The sequence below is a fragment of the Chiloscyllium punctatum genome, chromosome 38 (genome assembly GCF_047496795.1).
Source record: "Chiloscyllium punctatum isolate Juve2018m chromosome 38, sChiPun1.3, whole genome shotgun sequence".
Classification (NCBI taxonomy): Eukaryota; Metazoa; Chordata; class Chondrichthyes; order Orectolobiformes; family Hemiscylliidae; genus Chiloscyllium; species Chiloscyllium punctatum.
The window spans coordinates 5813875-5837830 of NC_092776.1; the positions used below are offsets into that span (position 1 = coordinate 5813875).

The following is a 23956-nucleotide window of genomic DNA, read 5'->3' on the forward strand; positions in this document are numbered from 1 at the left end:
ACATCCCCAGACACTACCAGCAATTTAGCATGGCCAATCTGCCTAACCTGCACATCTTTGGATTGTGGGAGGAGACTGGAGCACCCAGAGGAAACCCATGCAGACACTGGGAGAATGTGCAAACTCCACACGGTCACCTGAGGGTGGAATCGAACCTGAGTCTCTGGTCCTGTGAGGCAGTAGTGTTAACCACTGAGCCACCCTGCCATCATCAAGACCTCCAAATTTTATTTCAGATTGCTGAAATTTTGAATGTTGTTCTTCTCATCACCAGTTTTCCTCATTCGACTCCATCATGTGTGTTGCTCATGTCAGGGATATTGACTTGTGGTCCAATATTTGATCCATCAGCTGATCCCCTGCTTAACTGATCAACCATCCAGCTGTCCATGTACTTCCAGCTGCCAGACAGTCTACAGAGTCAAGAATCCACCAATTCTGTCAGCAATTTGTAATGAGGAGCCGTGGAAAGGAAGTATTTCTGGACAGCTGTCTCAGTATCATGGCATGTCTGGTGTCTGTGACTACAGGAGGTTCACAAGCGTACTGTCCGCTTCCAAAACTTGTAACTTATCAACTGTTGCAGTATCAAATGAGTCTACTAGCAGAAAGACCATTATCACAAAGCATGCAACCTCTAATTATTTTGAGAGACAATATTCTTGGCAGTTCAAATTTTTTTGTTAATTCAGAGGATGTCATCTTGATGCTCATTCCTGATTGCTGTTGAGAAGGTGGCGGTGAGCTTTTGTTACTTTGACATTTGAATACCCACTCATAAGTCTATAGGTAATGTTTTGAGAAAAACAGATCACTTAAACACCATATTTGTGACAGCACAGAAGTTTTAACAAAATACTGTCAGTGCACCAAGACTTCAAGCAAATTACTAACTATATGTTATTAATATTATGAATATAAAATAGGCAAAAACATCTTTGGAAGTAGCACAACACAAATTTGCCTTGCTCTCATAGGAGCAGGCAGTACCATGGGCTGCCATCTGCTTTTCACTGATGCAGGTACATGCAGATTACACTGTTTGCTTATGCCCAAATACACAGAAATTGTGATCTGCTGAGATCACACAGCCCAACCAGCTGATGTGACACCAAGTTCCCAGATGCGGGCAGCTCAAGTTCTGGCGGTGCCTGTGACTGGTTAAGTACAACCTCTACTCTGCCTTTTACAAACAGACAATGGAACACCTGATTTGACTTGATCAGCCAATCGTTGGGGCACAATATTAGATTAGATTAGATTCTAATATGTTGCATTCTAATATGTTGCATATGTCACAATATGTTGCATTAACATTGAAATTCGTACGAGGCATTGCTCTGTTGTGGGTAGGTATCTTGTTAATGGAAAGTACCATTCAGTCAGGGTTTGAGATACATTGAGAGGCTGAATAGGCTTGGGCTGTTTTCCCTGGAGTGTTGGATAGTGAGGGGTGACCTTTATACAGGTTACTAACATCATGAGGGACATGAATAGGATAAGTAGACAAGGTCTTTTCCCTGGGTTGGGGAGTCCAGAGCTAGAAGCCAAAGGTTTAGGGTGAGAGGGGAAAGGTTTAAAAGGGACCTATGGGGCAACATTTTCACACAGAGGGTGGTGCATGTATGGAATGAGCTGCCAGAGGAAGTGGTAGAGGCTGGTATAATTACAACTTTTAAAAGACATCTGGATGGGCATATGAATAGGAAGGGAGAAAGTGAGCACTGCAGATGCTGGAGATCAGAGTCGAAGAGCGTGGTACTGGAAGAGCACAGCCGGTCAGGCAACATCCAAGGAGCAGGAGAATCGATGTTTCGAGCATAAGCTGTACATTAGGAATGAAGGTGGATACTGGCCTGAATCAGAAGGGTTTAGGGGCATATGGATCAAGTACTGGCAGATGGGGCTACATTAATTTAGGATATCTGGTTGGCATGGACCAAAGGGTCTGTTTCCATGCTGTACATCTCTATGACTCTATGAAAAGTCATTGGTAGAAAATACTTAAACTCAGAATGGTGGGAAAAGTCTTAGAAAGACAGGGATTAATCAATTATAGTCAGCAGAGATTTCTTAAGGGAAGGTTATGTCTGAATAACTGAATTGAATTTTCTCAGAAGACAAGAAAAATGTTGCTGAGATTTGTATATTTGATGTGGTTCAACAATTAACCTCAGTGCATCAGACAACACATTAGGGCTATGGGCCTCGTGTGGGCAGTCGTATATTTTTGGCAGTACATGCTTGATGAGCTAAGTGGCCTTTTCTGTACTCTATAATTCTATAATAATGCTTTCTAAACTCTTGATCACACCACTGCAAAGGACAAAGGCAACAGATATATCGGAACGCCATCACTTGCAAGTTCCCCTCCAAGCCACTCGTCACCCTGACTTGGAAATATATCACTATTCTTTCACTGTCACTGGGTGAAAATAGTGGAACTCCCTCCCCTGCACACTTAAATCTTATGGATTGCAGATTCAAGAAGGCAGCTCACACTGCCTTTCCCAGACAATTAAGAATGAGCAATAACATTGTCTAGCCAATGACATTGTCATTTTATGAATTAATTATTTTTTGTGATTGGAAGGTTGATTCCATTGGGGTAGTTTACAGGAGATGATGGCCTGGTGGTATTATCACTGAACTGTCAATTCAGAGACCCAGGTAATGTTCTGGGGACCCAGATTCAAATACAAAATAAGCAAAAATCTGCTATGGTAGACGATGGAATTTAAATGTGATAAAAATCTGTCATTAAGAGCCTAATGATTACTATAAATCCATTGTTGATTGTTGGGGGAAAAAAACCATCTGGTTCACTAATGTCTTTTAGGGATGGAAATCTTCCATCCTTACCTGGTCTGGCCTACATGTGACTCCGGACCCATAGTGATGTGTTGACTCTTAACTGTCCTCTAGGCAGTTAGGGATGGGCAATAAATGCTGGCCCAGTCAATGACACCCTTATCCTGTGAATGATTTTTAAAAACTACAGAGCTCAGTACTAGACCCCTTGAATTTTGTGGGATATATCAATGAAATGGACTTGATTATGGGGGGTGGTATGTTTAAGAAATTTGCAGGTTATACAAAAGTTAGCCCAGTGGTTGATACTGAAGAAGAAAGCTTTGAAATGTCAGAATACATCAATGTACTTGTCAGGTTGAACACTGGAAAATGGAGTTCAATCTGGACAAGAATAAGGCTGTGTATTTGGGAAAAACTAACCAGGAAAGGGAACGCAGTAATTGGTAGGGTACTACAACATCTAAAGGCATTTGGATGGGTACATGAATAGGAACGGTTTGGAGGGATATGGGCCAGGTGCTGGCAGGTGGGACTAGGTTGGGTTGGGATATCTGGTCGGCATGGACGAGTTGGACCGAAGGGTCTGTTTCTGTGTTGTACATCTCTATTACTCTATCTCTACGCATGAAGGATATGATGGGCAGTGCCCTTCTAACCATCAGACAAGCTTTTTGGAAAATTCTGGTGATGTAGCATTTTGCCAAATGACTTTGACAGTCTATTCTGGGAACGTCCTGGCAGGATTCACCCTCTCCTTTCTCACAGGATCCTAAGCTGATGGGCGTGTGGTCAAAGATGTTTTGCTTTGTAAATGTTTCCACAAGGGGCAGATGGTGTAGAACAGTCCAAGTACTTGGAGCATACAATGGCAACGAGGTCAGACCAATCCTTCACAACACCACAAGGGTTTGACAAGGGACAGGTAGAACTTCAGTATGTAGTGGCACTCGTATTTGTGTGACTGAAGGTCTACAAACAGCTTAATGCAGCCACAGACACAAAGGTGACTGTCATGATGAGCGCAGAATTGGGTACAACCTTCTCCTTATCCAGAGGAGAAAGGGAGGAGTCTAGAAAGCGAGGACATTCCTGATAAAGAGCTTATGCTTGAAATGTTGGCTCTCCTGCTCCTCGGTTGCTACCTGACCGGCTGTGTAGATATAACTTGGTTATTGGAATCAAATACTTCTTGTAAACTGCAACTTCTTTTCAAAAACCAGAAATTCAGTGCGAACAAGTTGTTTTATAAAGAATTCTTTGTTTGAATTTTGTAGAACATAATTAGCCTTTAATTGACTATTCTGATGCAGTGAATGTGCACTTAATTAAAAATGTAGTAGAGGTAATTCACAGTCATATTAGAAGTAAAATGTGAATTAGCAGAGAGGATGGATTGAATATCAGAGTACATACAATTTTAATAAGAAGTCTCCAATTTAAAATACTACTTTCAGCTAATTGAACTATATATCTCTACTTCAGTAATCTTCATAACATGTTGACACTTAGAAGAAATTTATAATTAATGATGATGTTCTCTCATCAGCAAAAATGTTTGAATTGAGTTGGTAACACAGTGATAGTTTGGCTAAAGTGTAAGCTGCATGATGACATTTAAAGTCTGAGATATGATTTCAAACGTTTTTCAAACATTTTGTTCTCCTCAAGAAATTGCTGGCAAACAAAAGGGTCAAAAATAACTTAAGAAAATAGAAGGTCATAAAGGAAACACTGACGCAATTCCTTAGAAAGATGATAAAAAGCTGGCGTATGAGCAAACAATTCTCAGTTTCATATGCATCCCTGTTGCCATAGTATCCATTTTGATTCACAAATACACAATTCACTAAATGCAGCAACATCAATTAATTAAGTTGTAAAACAAAAGAATGTCAAGGTCTTGGACTTATTTTGAAAGGGATTGAATTAAAAATTAGAGAATTCATGCTAAATTTGTACAGAACCTTGGTTATAAAACATTTGAAATAATGCTTTAAATTCTGATTGTCATATTATACAGAGAAACTGTAGAGGGTGCAGCAAAATATACAAGAATTATACCAGAATCATTAGGCTATATCTATCAAGAAAGGATGAACAGATTGCAGATTTTTTTTCTCTTCAAAAGACTGAACAATGACCTATTACAGGTCTTTAAAATTAGAACAGGTTTTGAAAACATAAAAACATAGAAAACAGGAGCGAGAATAGGCTATTTGATCCATTTGAGCCTGCTCTGCCGTATAATTTGATCTTGGCTGATCCTGTATCTGAATGCCATAACTCCACTCTCTCCCCAAGCCCTTGGCACCTTTAATACCTAAAAGTCTATTTACCTCTTACCTAAATATATTTAATGACTTGGGCTCCACTATCTTGTGTGCTGGAGAATTCCACAGGTTAACCACCCTCTGATTGAAGATCAGGCAGGGTGTCTCAGTGGTCAGCACTGCTGCCTCACAGTGCCAGGGACGTGGATTTGATTCCAGCCTCCGGTGACTGGCTGGAATCTGCACATTCTCCCTGTGTCTGCATGGGTTTCCTCCAGGTCCACAGGTTTCCTCCCACAATCCAAAAGTGTGCAGGTTAGGTGGTTTGGCCGTGGGAAATGTAGGGTTACAGAAATGAGGTGGGTCTGTTTGGGATGCTCTTCAGAGGGTTGATGTGACTCGATGGGTTGAATAGCCTCCTTTCATACTGTAGGGATTCCATGATGAAGATGCTTCTCCTCATCATAGTTCTAATTGGTCTACCCTATATTCAGGGAGCATGATCCCTGTTCTAGACGTTCCAGCAGACAGAAGACCTTCTCCTGTATTCAGTCTACCCAGCTCTCATTCTTCTAAACTTCAATGAATACAGGCCCAGTCTCTCCTCATATAATAAACTTGCCAATCTGTGGAACAATCTGGTGAACTTTCATTATATCACGCTGTAACAAGTTTATCTTTTCTTAGGTAAGGAGACCAAAACTGCACACACTATTTCAGTTTAGTCTCACCAAGTCTCTGTACAGCTAAAGCAAGATAACCTTGCTCCTATACTTATCTTGCTCCTATTTTCAAATCCTCCTGTAATAAGGGCCAACATATTATTTGTCCTCCTAACTGTTTGCTGTATCTGTATATTTGCTTTGAGTCACTATCGTACATGAACACCTTTGTACATCAGCATTTCCGAATCTATCACCATTCAAATAATAATATCTTTGTTTTGTCAATTGAATTGAATGGCTACCTTCTTATCCACATTTTACTGCGCCTGCCATGTATTTGCTCACTCATTTGGCTTATCGAATTCACTTTGAAGCCACTTTATTTCCTAATCATTCAAAGTCAGATTTGACAGAGTAGACAGAGACAGATGGCTGAATTTTCTACATAGAGGTGGGTTTCTGACACAAAAACAAACACCTGCTCCCCACCTCCATGTGCTGATATTGAAACTCATTCTCTGTCTACTCTACCAATAAAGGGAACACATTTGTTAAAGTTGTGACTTTAGTCAGTTTCCCATTGAAAGAGGAGCTGGGTCAGAAACTCTCTTCACAAGGTGAGTCCTTTGTTAGTTTGGAGACAATGTTCCTGTCCTCCTAAAGCTGATGTGGACAAGAATGGAGATGGGTCAGATGAAATGTGGAATTAATTTAGAAACTCCACTGCAGCTATCACTGAAGCTGTTGTTGTCCTGACAGAGAAATTGTGCTATAGCCATCCACTTTACCAGGACAAAGAGAATTGTTATAGTATTCAGATGTCTGGTACCCAGAATTTCAACAATATTGACTGGATCCAGTGCTGGAGGCTTGGAGAGAGAGGAGAAAATACCTCTTCTGGGAAGGTGACAGCAGAGGCCACTTTATCATGCAGAAGCAGCACGGGTTGATTCAGCATCTTCATTTCCTCCTCTTGCCTCCAGCTTCAGGTCATTTGCCAGTAAGCTAACGCAATCAGGCATCACCTCCCTCAAGATCCACACCTCTCTGTAGGGTAATGTTATGGAGAGTGCAGCAGACAACAACAATAACTGAGATACTTATAGGAGGTTATTGGAGGTCGCCACATAACCATAGAACCATCAGATGTAGAAGCAGAATTAGGCTGTTTGGCCCATCAAGTCTGCTCCACCATTCAATCATGGCAGATATGTTTCTCAATCCCATTCTCCTGCCTTCTCCCTATAACCATTGATCCCCTGACTAATCAAGAACCTATCTATCTCTGTCTTAAAGATGGTAAATGGTTTGGCCTCCACAGACTTCAGTGACAATAAGCTCCACAGATTCCACCTCTGGTTGAAGAACATCCTCCTCATCTCAGTTCTAAAGGGGCTTCTCTTCACTCTGAGATTATCCCCTTGGGTCCGAGTCTCTCTTACTATTGAAAACATCTTCTCCATGACCACTCTATCCAGGCCTATCAATATTATGTAAGTTTCAATGAGATTCTCCCTCATCCTTCTAAATTCGATCAAGTGCAGATTGAGTACTCAACTACTCCTCACATGACAAGCCCTTCATCCCTGGGATCATTCTTATAAACCTCCTGTAGATTCCCTCATAGACCAGTACATCCTTCTTTGGTATGGGGCCCAAAACTGCTCACAATATTCCAAATGTGGTCTGACCAGACCACTCATGAATTGCATCTTCTGGAGCCTGGTGGTCTGCTGAATGGTTGTCCAGCTGAGCAAATGTTGTTGGTTATATGCAACTTCTGTGTCTCTGTCTGAGGAATCATAGAAGAGTGAATACCCATCTTTTCAAGGGATTTTACTTTTCTGTTTGAATCCACTTAAACTCCCTGCAGGTTAGAGTGCAGGTCTCCAACAGCCTGGTCTGGTGGAGGATGAAATAGTTAATTTGGCTTGGCACTTTGAGATTGACCTGCTGCTGAAATTTCTCCTCCCCACTGCCTCAAAGCCCTACCACCTTCCCATCTTCAGGAGATCCTTATAACCTAGCCCTCTTGAATGTTTATACTTGTGTAGAAGAGTAAAATTAGAGGCCATCAATATTACTGTAGTCATCAAGAAATCAAACAGGAACTTTGGAAGAAACCACTTTGTCTAGAGAATGTTGAGAATATGGAATGCACTATGACAGGATGTGACTGAGGCAAATAGTATAAATGCAATTAAAGGGAGTCTACATAAACAAATGAGAAAGTAGGAAGTAGAGGGTTATGCTGATAGAATTAGAGGAGGGAAGCTCAGTAGATTGTAAATGCCAGAATGGATTGATTGGGCCAAGAGGCCTGTTCTTTTTTTGTGTATTCTGTGTAATTCTTTCAAAACATTATGTCTAGCAAGGTCTGACTGGTTTCAACATTGAAATTTAATTTTCATAAATAGTAAGCCTCTTTGCAAACTTTCTGAAATTAGCAGAACTAATAGTAGAACTTACTACAATAAGTTACACTTTCATTCTGAAAATCAAATCAGTATAAATGAGCAAAACATAATGAGTCCAGGGTCTGTTGAGTAGTGTTTTCTGCTTACACTGTACAATCTATCTGTTTCCATCTGTGGAACAGTTGCTTTGAACAAGAATGTACTGACAATTTATATATTCAGTGAAGCTGGTTTAAAAATAAAATCTATCAAAAAATGAAAAAGGATTTATTTTAGTCTTTCTCATAGCCTGAGTGAATTTCTCCCAATATTTTTCTTTTTAATTTTTGAGTGATGTTTATCCAGTCTGGCAATAGCCCTACATGTCAAATATCTGACCCAATTGTTTTAATGTGCTTTCACATATATTAAGATCAAAGTCAAATTTGTTACTTTTAATTTAGTTTCATCTCAAGTAAACTGTTTTAAGATGAGCTGTCATTTGCCAAAATAGAACTGATCTCATGAGGGCTGTATTTTAATATACTGTGTGCTTAAGTACACTATTTGGCAAAAGGAGTGGGAAAGGAAGAAAGGAAAATGTCAACTAAGAGTCCAGCAATCTTGAGTAAAGTAACTGGTCAGAAATGCTGTATTACATGAAGTGCTTGCAGCACCATGTCATACTGCCAAACATTAACTTCTCATGCCAGAGAAAAAGGAAATAGAATTTGAGTCATATGTTAAAACAGTCAAAGCCAAGAAGACAAAATCTTCCCATGATTTAAATGGGATAGACTACTAACATCATATTTTTAAAGTGCAAAGTAAGAGTAACTTTTCAAAAACATGTATTGCAAAGTTAAAACAAGTATTGATTTGAACTGGTATTCAAGCCCTTTTTTTGTGACTATGTACCTAATTTCTGATATTATTTGTAAACTTTAATCCCCATGGGTAAGGTGGAATCCTTTCATTCATTCAGGGGATTCGAATGCCACTTGCAAGGCTAGCATTTATTCTCAAACCCTAATTGCCTTTGCTAAGGTGGCAATGATTTGGCTTCTTAAACCACAGCAGTCTCCCTGGTGTTGGCCCATCAAAAGCGCTGTTAGAATTTTGATAGTGAAAGAATATTTTATAGGTCTAGAACAGGATATTGTGTGATGGGAAGGGGAAAATTCAGGTGGTGATGTTCCCATGTGTCTGTTGCCAATGGTTTTCTATATGGCAGAGGTTGTAGAATTGGAATGTGCAGTGTAGCCTTGGGTGAGTTACTGTAGTGCATCTTGCAGATTGTACACAGTACTGTTACTGTGCCCCTTTGCGAAGAGAATGAATGTTGAAAGTGTTGAGTGTGGTGTTGATCAAGTGGCTGCTTTGGCAAAAGGAGTGGGAAAGGAAGAAAGGAAAATGTCAACTAAGAGTCCAGCAATCTTGAGTAAAGTAACTGGTCAGAAATGCTGTATTACATGAAGTGCTTGCAGCACCATGTCATACTGCCAAACATTAACTTCTCATGCCAGAGAAACTTGTGTGTTTTTGGAGCTGCACTTCTCCAAGCAAATGAAAACTATTCCATCACACTCCTGGCTTGTGCCTGTGGATGATTGCAAGCTTTGGGGAGTCAGGTGATTATTAACTCACTACAGAATTTCCAGCCTCTGGCCTGCTGATGAATCCACAGTATTTGTACGGCAGTTCCCAGATCAATCAGTCAGAGTCATGCAGTACGGAAACAGACCCCTCGGTCCAACCTGTCAATGCCAAACATAATCCCAAACTAAAGTAGTCCCACCTGCTTGTTCCTGGCCCATATCCCTCCAAACTGTTCCTATAAATGTATCGATCCAAATGTCTTTTAAACACTGTAACTGTACCCACATCCAGCACTTTCTCAGGAAGTTCATTCCACACATGAACCACCCTCTGTGTAAAAGATTTGGCTTTTATGTCCTTTTTAAGTAAAGTGTTAAAAATGCAATAAATATTTAATCTAAAAGAATGCCATGCTTGGAATAGTATTGTCTTAACCTTTCAACAATTTGATATCACAGGGCATTTAAATTATTGCCATTCTTGGCAATAGACCCTAATCATGATCTTCAAAGTTTGATGCCATCTTTCCAATAAACTTTGAGATTGTCAGTGATAGGGAGTAGATGAAAACTGTTTTATGCACTAGCTAGTCATCATCTCTTTCAATATTTGCAGTATAAAATTTGTGCCTTGAACGGATTGTAATTTTTTTAGGTAATCCATATGTTGTAAAGAAATTTAAATAACTTTTCCATTTCTACTCGGAGTACTTTTCCCTAAAGGCACTGCTTCATTAAATCTTGTGGAAATGTCCATAGTCATTAAAAGATTAGATTACATTACAGTGTGGAAACAGGTCCTTCGGCCCAACAAGTTCACTTCGACCCGCAACCCACCTATATCCCTACATTTACCCCTTACCTAACACTACGGGCAATTTAGCATGGCCAATTCACCTGACCTGCACATCTTTGGACTGTGGGAGGAAACTGGAGCACCCGGAGGAAACCCACGCAGACACAGGGAGAACGTGCAAACTCCACACAGTCAGTCGCCTGAGGTGGGAATTGAACCTGGACCTGGTGAGACAGCAGTGCTAACCACTGTGCCACTGTTCTGCCCACATATATTAGCTCCCAAACCTGGTTTTCACTAGAGAGCAACACAATCTATTAAGACCTTGCTAAACAGTTCTTCAAAAGTTGGTATTGGAATTAAAGGTACAGGCTTTCTTGAGATTTGGGGTTTCTCCACCACCTGACACATATGGCATGTATGACAAAATTTGACTTCATCGTTACGCAATCCTGGCCAACAAAAGTATCTTAAATTTTAGCCTCTGTTTTCATAATACCAAAATGATCTGCAGTTGAAAGTCATGGCCTGTCTTATGGCCATGTCATGTTCTCCAATTTCCTTATCTCTCTGGAGTTCAAGTTGTTTTAATTCCATCTCCCTCTGTCTTTTCCCCTACCTTTCCTTTTCTTTAATTTCAAGACTTTTTTTTAATCTTTCTCCAATTCTGTTCTTTTTTTCCTTATCTGAATCAGAGCTGATCCCAGTTGTGACATCCCACTTGTGGGTTTCTGTTATCTAATGTTGGATAATCTTCTAAAGAATGTCATTATTATGACATCCTGCTTTTACTTGTACATTCACTTTATCTGCAAACTCTCTTAGTTTGGCTTTAGTCAAAGATTTCAAATAATTCACTGCTGTTTTCTTTCACTTCAAGGAAAATCTTAGCAACACATAAAGCTGTCTTCAAATTCCCATGCAATAAACATCACCACAATTTATGTCCAGAACCAACACATACCCATTAGTTTAAATAGAAAGACACAGATCTCACATAAATATAGCTAATTTGAACATCCCAGATGGGTCCTCAAGCGTTATATTCCCATATAATGTTATCACTAGAAATACCAAATTGAAATATGGCTCAATATATTATATTGTTTTTGGTTTTAACAAGGTGGTGTCTCACTTAAACATGAGCACATAATGCTTCAGATTTCTGTTTAGCAATAAAACATAGGTTTATTAGTCAAAAAATGAAGATTAGGTAAAACAAAACGAAGTTATTTATATATTTAAAGGTTTTGAAACATGGTAAAAATACAATTCCATTAATCCCAACAGCACCCCCATTGGATACTTACACGAGATAGAATGCTCTTCTCTGTCCCACAAGTGGTTTGACTTAGCTGTGACTTTAGTTCCCACTGAGAGGCTGATAGCATGTCGTTGATACCTCATATAATTCAGCTTAGACTGTCTGAGCTTCAAATAAAGCCCTTGGGTTTTAACCAAACACTTATGGTCTGGAAAGTTAAACTAAACACCTTACTCTATTGGAACATAGTTTTAGAAATTTTAAACCACCTTCTTTCTTTCTCAGGACAAACTGCTTTACATAACCAGTTTAGCACAACTGTTGCAGAACTACCCAAACTAAAACAAATAAAATCACATTTGAGCAAGCTTTAGGTGCTCCCTCAAGTCCCCCGAAAGATCTAGAACCTTCTATCTGAAAGCTTAATCTACTACACTATTTATTTTGTTCTCTCGTAAACCCTCCCAATGTAAACAAATATTCAATAACCTCCAAAACTACTCCTCTCAGACTTTTTACTTAAAAATACATAACCATGGCTACAGAAATATTGACAAGTTACTCATTAAACCCCTTAAGACACACCCAAAATCTATGTGCCAATAGTTCAAAATCAAAAATCTAAACCCATAAGTAAATGATGTTTAAAAAATATAAGTCACACTTGTATCTCAATATTACTGGTGCAGTTAAATGGACTGAATGGCTGCCTTCTGCACTGTAGCGATTCCGTGAACAGGCAGTGGAAGAATTGATTAAGCACCCCAATCATCTGCTTGATAACAATCTCTGTGGCAGAATAACTGTTATTATATCTATGTTTCCCACACGTGCATGGTTTGCACACTTCTCAAGGGTCTTCAGTTCACATCTATACATGGTCCAAATTTCGCAGTCAGGAGGATAACTGCCTTATACACAAGTAACTTGGTATGGATATCACATTTGAAGACTCGTTTGGCTGTTTGTGTGACTTGAGCCCTGTTTGCAGTGGCATACCATATTTATTTGTGCTATTCACAAATGATGTGGATGAGAATGTAAGAGGGATGATTAGTAAGTTTTTAGATGACATAGATTGGCCAAGTAGCTGACAGTGAGGAAGAAAGTATTAGGTTACAGGAAGATAGAAGGGATTTGAGGAAAACATTTCTCATCAAGAGGGTGGTGGGGGTCTGGAATGCATTGCCTGGGAGAGTAGTTGAGACAAGAAGCTTCACAATGTTTAAAAAGTATTTGAAAGAGCACATGAAGTGTCGCAACATTCAAGACTATGAATCCAGTGCAGGACAGTAGGACTGGATGTAGTAAGTCGTATATTTTTAATGGTACAGATTTGGTAGGCTGCAGGACCTCTTCTGTGCTTATGATTATGTGTTGGGGAAATTTTGCACATTTGGGAGGACTTCTCTGTTGATCTTATGGTGGGATGGACCAGAACTTGACCATCGACGGGTTGGTAAAGGATTTGAGTCGCCTTGAAGTTGAGGGTTAAACTAATTCGTCAGTATGCTTCTGCAAAAGATATTAAGTGATGCTTGAGAATTCTCCTCCAAGAGAGCATAGATGACTTTGCCATCCTACCAAGACTTCTTTGTGGCTCTAAGACTTGGATTATGTGTAGACAACACCTCAAGACCATTGAGAAGGACCACAAAGACTGTCTGAGATGGATTCTCCACATCTGCCAGGAGGACAGACGTACTAACATCAGCATGCTTGAACCAGATAATAGCACCAGCATTGAGCCCGTGATCATCTAAAACAGTTCCACTGGGCTGGCCATGTGCTGACGATGGCCGAGTTCCAACTGCCAAAGCAAGTCTTCTTCGCCCAGCTCAAGGAAGACACTCAAACGAGAGGAGGATAAAGAAAGCGTTTCAAAGACTCCCTGAAGGCTTCTCTCAAAAAAATACACCATAGATGTCAGACCCTTGTTCAGAAGAAACTGACTTGGAGGAAGGCCCTGTCTGTAGGGATACAATTCTTTGAGAATACCCATTGGCAAAAGGAGGTAGAGAAAAGGAATCAGAGAAAGGAATGTCAGTAATTTCGGCCAAAGGCCACTTGCACCTCCTGGAAGGACTGTCATGTGTGTAGTTGAAGATGCGGCTGTAGGTTCAGGTTTATCAGCTACACAGGGACCCACAGAACTCATGACCAATGACATTAAATTTTCAAGGTGGACAGTCATATGCATTAGCGATCGACTGCCAACAATGATGGGTTGTACTCCAGAATTTCTTGTCGTTATTCTTTCATGGGATGTGGGCATCCTTGGTAGGTCCAGTATTTGTTTTCCCAATTGCCATTAAACTGGGTGGGTTGCTTTGCCATTTCTGAAGGTAGTTAAGAATCAACCACATTGTGGATCTGGAGTAAGGATGGCAGATTTCCTTCTCCAGAGGGAATTACAGAATCAAATGGATTTTTGCAATTATTGCTGGCATTTTCATGTGCCCATTATTATGGGGAATAGCTTTCAATTCAAGATTTCTTAATAGAATTTAAATTCCACCAGCTAATGTAATGGTATTTGCACCTGTATCTCCAGAGCATTAACCTGGTCCTCAAGGTTACTAGTTCAGCGACATTAGCACTACTGACATCACCCAAAGATGTTCAGCAGATACCCCTTGTTGCTCAATAGCCACCCTTTGGTGAATTATGTTTGCTTAAAAGCTAATAGTGAAATGAATTAACTCAGAGCATAGACATCTCCATATGCACTGAGGATGATTACACACCAACTGAACTTGGAGGGTGTGTGGCTGATTTAGATGCAGTACCCAAAAATTAAGTGTCTAGTTTGTGGTCCCTTGAATCACGGGAGTTTTGATGCTTTTCTCTGGAAGGAGAGAAGACAATGTATTCCTCTCTGCACCTATGTGTCAGTCACCTCTCTTAGACAAAGATGGATGTTGGAGATGCTCTCTGAAAAGTTATGAAAAGGTCCATGGTTCCCGTAACCTTCACAGACCATTGGCAGTATTATCCTTGCCTGCTCTGAGGCTGCAGGTCTGCCTGAAGCATGATAGATTTCAGTGAGCATCTCCTTTTTGAAACAGTGATATTTAACACACTTGTCCTCACTGAAGATACCAGTGGATCTGATGTCCTGCTGAGAGCCATTCTGTCACTGTGTCACATCTGTCTATTCATTTTGTTGCTCTGCACACTAAGAGGGTTGGAAGCTACAGCACCCTTGACGGAGAGCAAGTGGTCTGAGCAGAATTCTTGAATTGAAAACCAAGGCCTTCATCATATGTCACACCACTGACTATAGACTTCACTAGTTTACTAATAACAGCAGCTGGGAGCAATGAATCATCAGCCAACCTGAGATCACAGCTTTTAATAACACTGGTTCATTCTGATCTTGAACACACGTGTGAGGTTTGGAAAGGCTGGAGCATTGAGATTGACAATACCACAGCTAGACTCAAATTAATGACTGAGCAACTGATGATCTGTTCTGTCTACTCTTCATATTTCTGGCATAAAGTTTTGGCACTTGTGTTACCAACCTACCCAAACATTGTCCAGTGGCTCACACCAAGAACCAAAGGAACAAGCAGGTTACAGTTTATTAACGAAGGAGAATGATTAAATATTTTTTACTTATTAAAGAAGATGATTCTAGTATGTATAATTTTAACAGTTAATTATGTGTTGAAGATGTATTCCTTAATTACTGAGAGCCATTTGCTTGCAGGTGCAGAATTATCATTCCCAATAGGGATATAAACTGTGTCAACATTAGAGACTGCCAGTCTAAGGTTTCTTGAAGGACATGGATAAGCTCACTTGCATTTAGTGTTAGGTTAAAGAAGCCTAAACAACCATGCAATTAAAACTGACAGCAGCAGTTTCTAACATTTAATGTGTTAAAAAAAAAATTTCCAAGTAGAGAAGTAAGCATGGCAAAAGGCATAGAAGAAAGAATAATATTTATTTTCACTGCCAACTGTAAATGGAATATAAATTCTCAGGGTTCATATCCACATGCAGTGACTTGATCAAATTCAGAGCTTTGCAATGAAGCAAAATCATCGCTCACAGTTAAGATTAGATTAAAATGATAATGTCAGTCGATGTTAGCTAATTATAACAGTTGGGAAAAGAAGATAACTACCCTACAGGATCCCAAGAGGATCAGTGGCTGTCGGGAAACCTGGACTCTCTTTGAAGAATTATTACAGCATTAATTGTCCTGAAATAGGAAAATAGCTTGGATTGTTTGATCTTTCAGACTGTTATTTATCCACTGAAAATCTGATTGTTCTGCAACACTTGCCACAGCTGTCATATTTAGATATGCTTAAAGCCAACCACAGACTCATGTTCAGACTAAGTTTCAGATGCAATTACTATATGCATTAACTTGTCCTTAAAAAAGCTATATCCTTATTTTGGTGTTGTGAGCTTAGTAATGTCATTACTAATATTCTACTTTTAGATTTAAAATAAGAAAATCTTGTGTCATATTAATGGACAAATCCTTAACATTCTATGATTTTATTTTATCTGCCATTCTAACAGGAGCATGCACTCACTAAATCACATATTGTCAGTTCAAACATGAATGAAAGGCAAATCAAGGCTTTCCCTGGGGTGGAAAGTCCAGCATAGGTTTAGGGTGAGAGAAGAAAGATTTAAAAGGGACATAAGGGGCAATTTTTTTCACACAGAGGGTGGTACGTGTATGGAATAAGCTGCCAGAGGAAGTGGTGGAGGCTGGTACAACCGCAACATTTAAAAGGCATTTAGATGGGTATATGAATAGGAAGGGTTTAGAGGGATATGGGCCAAGTGCTGGCAGGTGGGCCTAGATTAGGTTAGGCTATCTGGTCGGCATGGACGAGTTGGACCGAAAGGTCTGTTTCCGTGTTGTGCATCTCTATGACTCTATGTTTATTAAAGTTCCTTTTCTCAATTAATACAATAAGTGTTTGGCTGCACTTGCAACTGGATATTACTACCAAGTTGGAGTCCGATCCCATTTTCCCAGCGGTTTGTGCTTTGATGACAGATGTGATTGTATCATTGTCACATCTGTTACTCTACTTGATGGAATGTAGAGTTTAGGTTGAGAAAACAGATAGTCTTTGGCAACCCATATAATATTTGTTTCAGTGCTTTCAATGGTCTAGACCAAGAGTGATAGGGTTAATATTATCCAGTTGTCTGTAATTTTAAGGTGAAGACATTTTTATAAAAATGACTTTATGGGGTTATATCATCACTAGCTAGGCCAGCATATAGAGCCCATTCTTTATTGGTCAAAGAACAATTAAGAATCACCCTGCATTGCTGAAAATCTGGAGTCATGCATAAGCCAGACCAGGTAAAGGTAAAGGATGTTAGTCAAACAGATGGATTTTGATGACAATGGCTGCATGGGTACCATTATACAAGACTTCTACTGCATTTAAATTTCACTATCTTCAATGGTAGGTATTGAACACACATCGCCAGAGCATTAACCTGGAGTTCTGAATTACTACATTGACATTATCCCTATGTTGTAATTATGCTACTCACAGAGCGCTTCAGAAAACATCTCCAGGACACCCACACCAATCAACCCCACTGCCCTGTGGCTGGATACTTTAACTCCCCCTCCCACTCTGCCGAGGACATTCAGGTCCTGGGCTGCCTCCATCACCACTCCCTCACCACCGGATGCCTGGAGGAAGAACGCCTCCTCTTCGGCTTCGGGACCCTCCAATCCTCGAGCCTCCTCTCTGACCTATCACCTTTACCCCTACTTCCATCCACCTATTGCACTCTCAGCTACCTACTCCCAGCCTCACCCCCTCCCATTTATCTCTCCACCCCTGACGCTCCCAGCCTCATTCCTGATAAAGGGCTTTTGCCTGAAATGTCGATTTCCCTGCTCTTCAGATGCTGCCTAACCTGCTGTGCTTTTCCAGCATCACACACTCGACTCTAATCACCACCATCTGTAGTACTCATTTTCGCATATTATCCCTATCTACCGCCAACCCCTAAAATAGCTATAGTCAAAGTCCAGACTGAAATAAAAGGAATGGGCAAGCTTGGCAACATCCTGAGTTATTGTTGTTAGCTTAGTAAAGCTACAACAGTCTACAGCTTATAGAAAGTTACTCAAGTCATGGCAATTCCAAGACCAAAGCCTGAATTCTGCAGTTTTATTCTCATTGTGTCTCATTTCACTCTCTTAGAGTAGTTGCATAAATTTTATCGTAGATAGGGAGAAGGTGCCGGGGCACTCTCATAAGTTGGTACATAGACACAGGATAGAATCTTCCAGTCTTCATCCTTGCCAAAACAATGGGACTATTATAAAGTTGGTAACCTGATTTTTTTAAATGGAGGGACTTAGCTGAGCTTTTTAACTCAATAAATTTAATAGGATTGTTGTCCCACCTCTGCTTTGTCAGACTAATAACTTTCATCCACATCCAAACACATTTCATCTTGCTCAATGGAACTGGTTCAGTTTTAACTTTTCAGAGTTGTTTTAGGGTGATTTTCATTTGACATTTATTTTCATCAGACATTCCTGTCTCTCATCAGAGGTGCAACAGTAAGAAATTGAGAACAACAAAAGATCATAGAGTCATCGAGTCATAGAGATGTACAGCATGGAAACAGATTCTTCAGTCCAACACATCCATGTTGACCAGATATCCCAACCCAATCTAGTCCCACCCGCCAGCACCTGGCCTATATCCCTCCAAACCCTTCCTATTCATATACCCGTCCAAATGCCTTTTAAATGTTGCAATTATACCAGCCTCCACCACTTCCTCTGGCAGCTCATTCCATACATGTACTACCCTCTGCGTGAAAAAGTTGCCCCTTATATCCTTCCCCTCTCACCCTAAACCTATGCCCTCTAGTTCTGGACTCCTCCACCACAGGGAAAAGACTTTGTCATATCCAAGTCCCTCATGATTTCGTAAACCTCTATAAGGTCACCCCTCAGTCTCCGACATTCCAGGGAAAACAGCCCCAGCCTGTTCAGCCTCTCCCGATAGCTCAAATCCTCTAACCCTGGCAACATCCTTGTAAATCAGATCCTAGTTTTCTGTTGGTGATTCTGTAAGTCTTACTTTCAGTAATCTCTGTTTTTGGAACATTCCCATATGCGGAGATTTCTTTTTTAAAAATCCTTATTATGAAAAACCAATGTACAAAAATTACTAGGAAAAGCATGTTTTCAGTATGTTCCTGCATTTAGGTTTTGTTTGAAGTATGGTTGAGTAATTGTTAGTCAATTAGCCCATTACTAAACCTCTCAAGTGAAATGATATCATTGAATTGTACACATTTTGTTGCTGAATCAGAAACAGTTATGGAAATTGGCATCTTTACCCACCAGCATCTTTGTTCCATGACCAAAATAGCCCATCTGTCAATGTGCTTACTGATACTGTTTTCCATCCCTTCACTTAATAAAGAAACTGAGTCACGAACAAATCAAAAATAAATGAATGAAATGAAATATTTTTTACATTGATCATTGGCATATATTAATGGTCTTAGACTAATTGCCAAGTTAAGCTTTTTGATTGATTTAAGGACAATGTGTGAAAATGGAATGTTTTCTGCTAATGTTTACTGACAGTTTGAAAGCAGCATTACAAAAAATTGAGCTTTACCCTGCAGCCTTTTTCTTTTTCATTTCACATTCAATGGATTGCAGGTTGCTGTGCAGAAAATCTAATTTTCTTTGACACAACTCATTCTGCCTTCAAAGATACACTGTTAATAAATACCCAACAATTCAAAAAATAAATATTAGTTCTCGATTCCTTTGCTTAAAAATGCCTAGAGTTTTTTTCCCTAAATTAAGCAGTATTGCCCATTGTAACAAACAGTACATCACAGTAAATGCCCACAGTAAAAATTGTGCAGTGCAGATTGTAATTTTAGTTAAGATTTTTTCCAGATTTAATGCATTTTTGCCAGAAAAATTGACAACATTTCCCTGGAGGACCGTAAAGTGATTTCATTCTGACGCTGTAATCACTCAATATGTCCATTAAAAGTTCATTCTTCTTCTTTTGCCAACTCTAATTTTCTCCTTTCTTCCTTCTCTTCTGTTACTCCCAACTTTTCCCTGAGGCTGTAGAAAAAGCCTGACTGGTTTTCTGGGTGGCTTTCCAGAAGTGTTGGTTACCATGACAATCATGGTAAACGTTCATGTCACCATTAAGTTTCACTAGGCTCAGATGATCGCTGTCTTGTGGCTCATCAGTAAACTTGATTAACATCCTACTACGACTTGATTACCACATCAAGGCCTTTCCAATCCCCTCAGTAAATGAGGGATTGTTTCCTGTCACCGAGAACTGAACATGAGAATGCCAACCTGATTCTCCTGGCTCACCCTACCCCAGTTATACTGACACTAATGGATTCCATTAAATTCGGAGATGCCGGTGTTGGACTGAGGTGTACAAAGTTAAAAATCATTCACACTAGGTTATAGTCCAACAGGTTTATTTGGAAACACTAGTTTTGGAGCGCTGCTATAAATTCTGTGTCTTACCATTTATTCTCCACAACCACCTGATGAAGGTGCAGCATTCTGAAAGCTAGTGCTTCCAAATAAACTTGTTGGACTATAACCTGGTGCTGTGTGATTTTTAACTCCATTAAATTTGACCTAATTTGTCTACAATGTTAGAAAAAAGGTAGTTAAGTATATAAGTTCTGTAATTGCTGAACTAAAAGAAGTGATCACTGCGTTATAAAGTTAATAATCTTTAATATCATCAATAAACAACTTATTTCCTTATTATGATAGAGGTAGAAGTTTGACAACTTTTGGAAGGATGTTTTGCTGTTACTATTTTTTACTCCTGTAATTCTATTTCACAAATAAGTCTGGCAGTTAAAGTCTAAATCATGTTGTGGTGGAGTACAGGGTATTATACAGCTGACTTATTAAGATGAGGAAGGTTACAGGATAGTAGATTAATTTAGATTAAATTCCCTACAGTATGGAAACAGGCCCTTCGACCCAACAAGTCCAACCGACCCTCCAAAGAGTAACACACCCAGACCCATTCCCATACCCTCTATGAGCCTCTGACTAATGCACCTAACACTATGGGCAATTTAGCATGACCAATTCACCAGATCTTCACGTCTTTGGATGGTGGGAGGAAACCGAAGCACCCATAGGAAATGCACGCAGACACGGGGAGAAAGTGCAAACTTCACACACACAGTTGCCCGAGGCTGGAATCAAACCTGGGTCCCTGGTGCTGTGAGGCTGCAGTGTCAACCATTAGTACAAAGCAGAGCTATTATACATTTTAAAAATTGGTGATTCATTATCCTGAATGCTTTGCAATATGGAGATAACAGAGCATAACATTTGAACATGAAAAGGAAGCAGGATTCACTCTGAAACTCAGCAGCTAAACACATCTGATGAATGAAAATGGAGGAATAAAAAATGTAATCATGCTGACAACTGTAAACAGTAATTTCCCACACTCTTTTCTTTGGAAAACTGCTGCCCTTGGGCCTGTCCAAAGCTTGTCATACATAGAAATTAGATTGAATCCTGGAAACTCTGGCAGGGTCAGGTCTGTTGGACTTCAGTAAGTGCAATACTCTCTGAACTCAGTGGTCCTTCCATTTCAGCATTAGCAGTGGACAATTGCCATTAATACGCATTTTAAGAAAACATAACAGAATGACATATAGCACTCATGCTTAATCATTCTGAAGTGAGGCTTCAGTGGAAAACTTTTCTTTCCTAAATATCCTATTGTCTTGGATGCTCAGTTGGATTGACCAGTAATTGTACTGTTTTCTTCCTTTGGAATAGGCTGGTTATGAATTGGTTTCGATTGATGGGGAAAGCCTACAAAATGTCACACACCGGCAAGCAGTGGACATAATTCGTCGATCTTACAGTAACAAATCTCTAGATCCAATGGTGTTGGTTGTTAAGGTACCGAAGAGCAGCTGAAGACTAAATCATTTAGGACCATGACAGACTGTTGGCATTTAAATTGGGATGATTGCACAGTACAGATATTATAAAATGAATCATGAGTGTCTCTCAACAGCACTCCATTTGAAATCTGACCCATTTTACTGTTGATTTTAAAATCAATTTACAATAAATTTCAAACAATAGTGTTTTTCTTCATTATTCATAACAAGTAAATTGATCTTTACTTTCACTCCATATGTATCCCAAAACAGAATCTGACACAGTTCCTTCATCAGATGATTATTAAATCATTTTATGGAAATGTATTCATTTTCATTTTTCACATCAAACTATAAGAGTATCAGCTGGTGTATAATATTAAGTACTCACTTCCATTGCAATGCACCATTTGGTCAAAGGGTTTGCTTTTACATTCACCGCATGGCTTATCTGCACCATTAATCTACCATTTTGTTTTGCACAAGGATTCTACACAGCTATGCTGCTGGGAGTTTGCATTTTTTGAATAGTTATTGCACATGACGGTGGCATCTCCAAACTTCAACCTGTAAATTTCCATTCACTCAGGCTGTAGAAGTTAATGTCGTAATTATTTACTAATGTTTCTCCTTGAATTATCCAGACTGCTGTAGATAAATCCTTGTAACTGTAGTACTAAGAAGCTGCTGCTTTCACTGACATAAGTAGAAGACGGAGTCAAGTAACTTGGTGCTTTTCTGTAAAGTTCCAATTTTCTCCCATGCATGTTACCTCTGTAACTCGTGCAGTATCTGCGTAAAAAGACTTTATGATACTGCCAAAATGAAAGGTTTACCTCTGTTAGAAAAAATTGTGCAAGTCATAACTTAAACCTGATGGAAATTGCAGAACTTCATATCATAAGATCATTTGATCTGTGGGCCTTTTATATTTAAATGATTATAGTAAATCTTGTGTTATCTGACTCTGTACTTTCCAGCATTTTCTAATAACTGGAACATCTGACAGCTCGATTCTCTCAAAAATACACAGTCATTTCCAGTGTTCAGGCAATGCATTCCCTAAAAACAAACTAAAAATGATAATAGTTGATTGTAAATCTGCAGAACTTGCTCTTAGACTTTACATTGAGTAATTAAATTACTGAGTCAGTTTTGGTTATTGTGTCTGAACAAGCATATACCACTTGGAGCAACTATCAGTAAAACTGACAGCTCAGTGCTCATTTAACAGCTGGTCTGAAGGTCTTTAGGTCAGCTGTGTCAACCTGGTCTTCAGTTGTGGAGATTCTACTGTGTTTTCCTGCTGCACTGGAACCCTGGATTGCCCAGCTATGTCCTATCTCTCAACCCCTCTCAACAATAAGAGCGGTAACTTGTGGGCGGCACGGTGGCACAGTGGTTAGCACTGCTGCCTCACAGCGCCAGAGATCCGGGTTCAGTCCGACTGACTGTGTGGAGTTTGCACGTTCTCCCCGTGTCTGCGTGGGTTTCCTCCAGGTGCTCCGGTTTCCTCCCACAGTCCAAAGATGTGCAGGTCAGGTGGATTGGCCATGCTAAATTGCCCGTAGTGTTAGGTAAGGGGTAGATGTAGGGGTATGGGTGGGTTGCGCTTCGGCGGGGCGGTGTGGACTTGTTGGGCCGAAGGGCCTGTTTCCACACTGTAAGTAATCTAAAAAAAAAATCTAAGTAATCTAATCTAAAAATCTAACATATCTGAAGTGATGGGACTCCCTATTAACCAGCACCATGTGTGATTAACTGACAGATCCATTCCCAAGCATGCTGGGTAGCAAAGATTTTACTGTACTTCTTTTCTATTAATACAGTTTAAGTCACATTTTGTCCATCATAAATTAAAGATTCCACCTATATCCCTGTTTTTTGGAGTTCATGGGTAATTTGTTTAAGTGGATGGTGTTTTCTGCATGGCCTGACATTAACTTCAAGGGCTGACTGGTGCATAACCTCTGCAGGAATCTTCAGGTTATTGTGCACTCACACAGCTTGGTGGGAACATCGTACTTCACCTAATATGCAATCAAGATAAATTAAGTATTCAGGATTATTGTTCAAATCCAAAATTTTAATTAGCTCACCCCAAATTGTGCAACGCTTGTTCACAAATCTTACTGAGAATAAACATTGGACAAATGTTAAGTGAACGACTAAGGAAACACAAATAAGTGAATCTTGTTTGGTTCA

General features: G+C 39.7%; 1 protein-coding gene across 4 annotated transcripts in view; it reads left to right on the forward strand.

Moving 5' to 3' along the window:
• Nucleotides 1-23539, forward strand: part of pdzd7a (PDZ domain containing 7a) — a 106519-nt gene extending 82980 nt beyond the window's left edge. For all 4 annotated transcript variants that reach the window (XM_072557073.1, XM_072557076.1, XM_072557074.1 and 1 more), the window contains one exon: nucleotides 21642-23539. In XM_072557073.1, the coding sequence (XP_072413174.1) occupies nucleotides 21642-21785 (144 nt within the window). In that variant the 3' untranslated portion in view covers nucleotides 21786-23539. The remainder of the gene's footprint in view (nucleotides 1-21641) is intronic.
• Nucleotides 23540-23956: the final 417 nt, after the last annotated feature.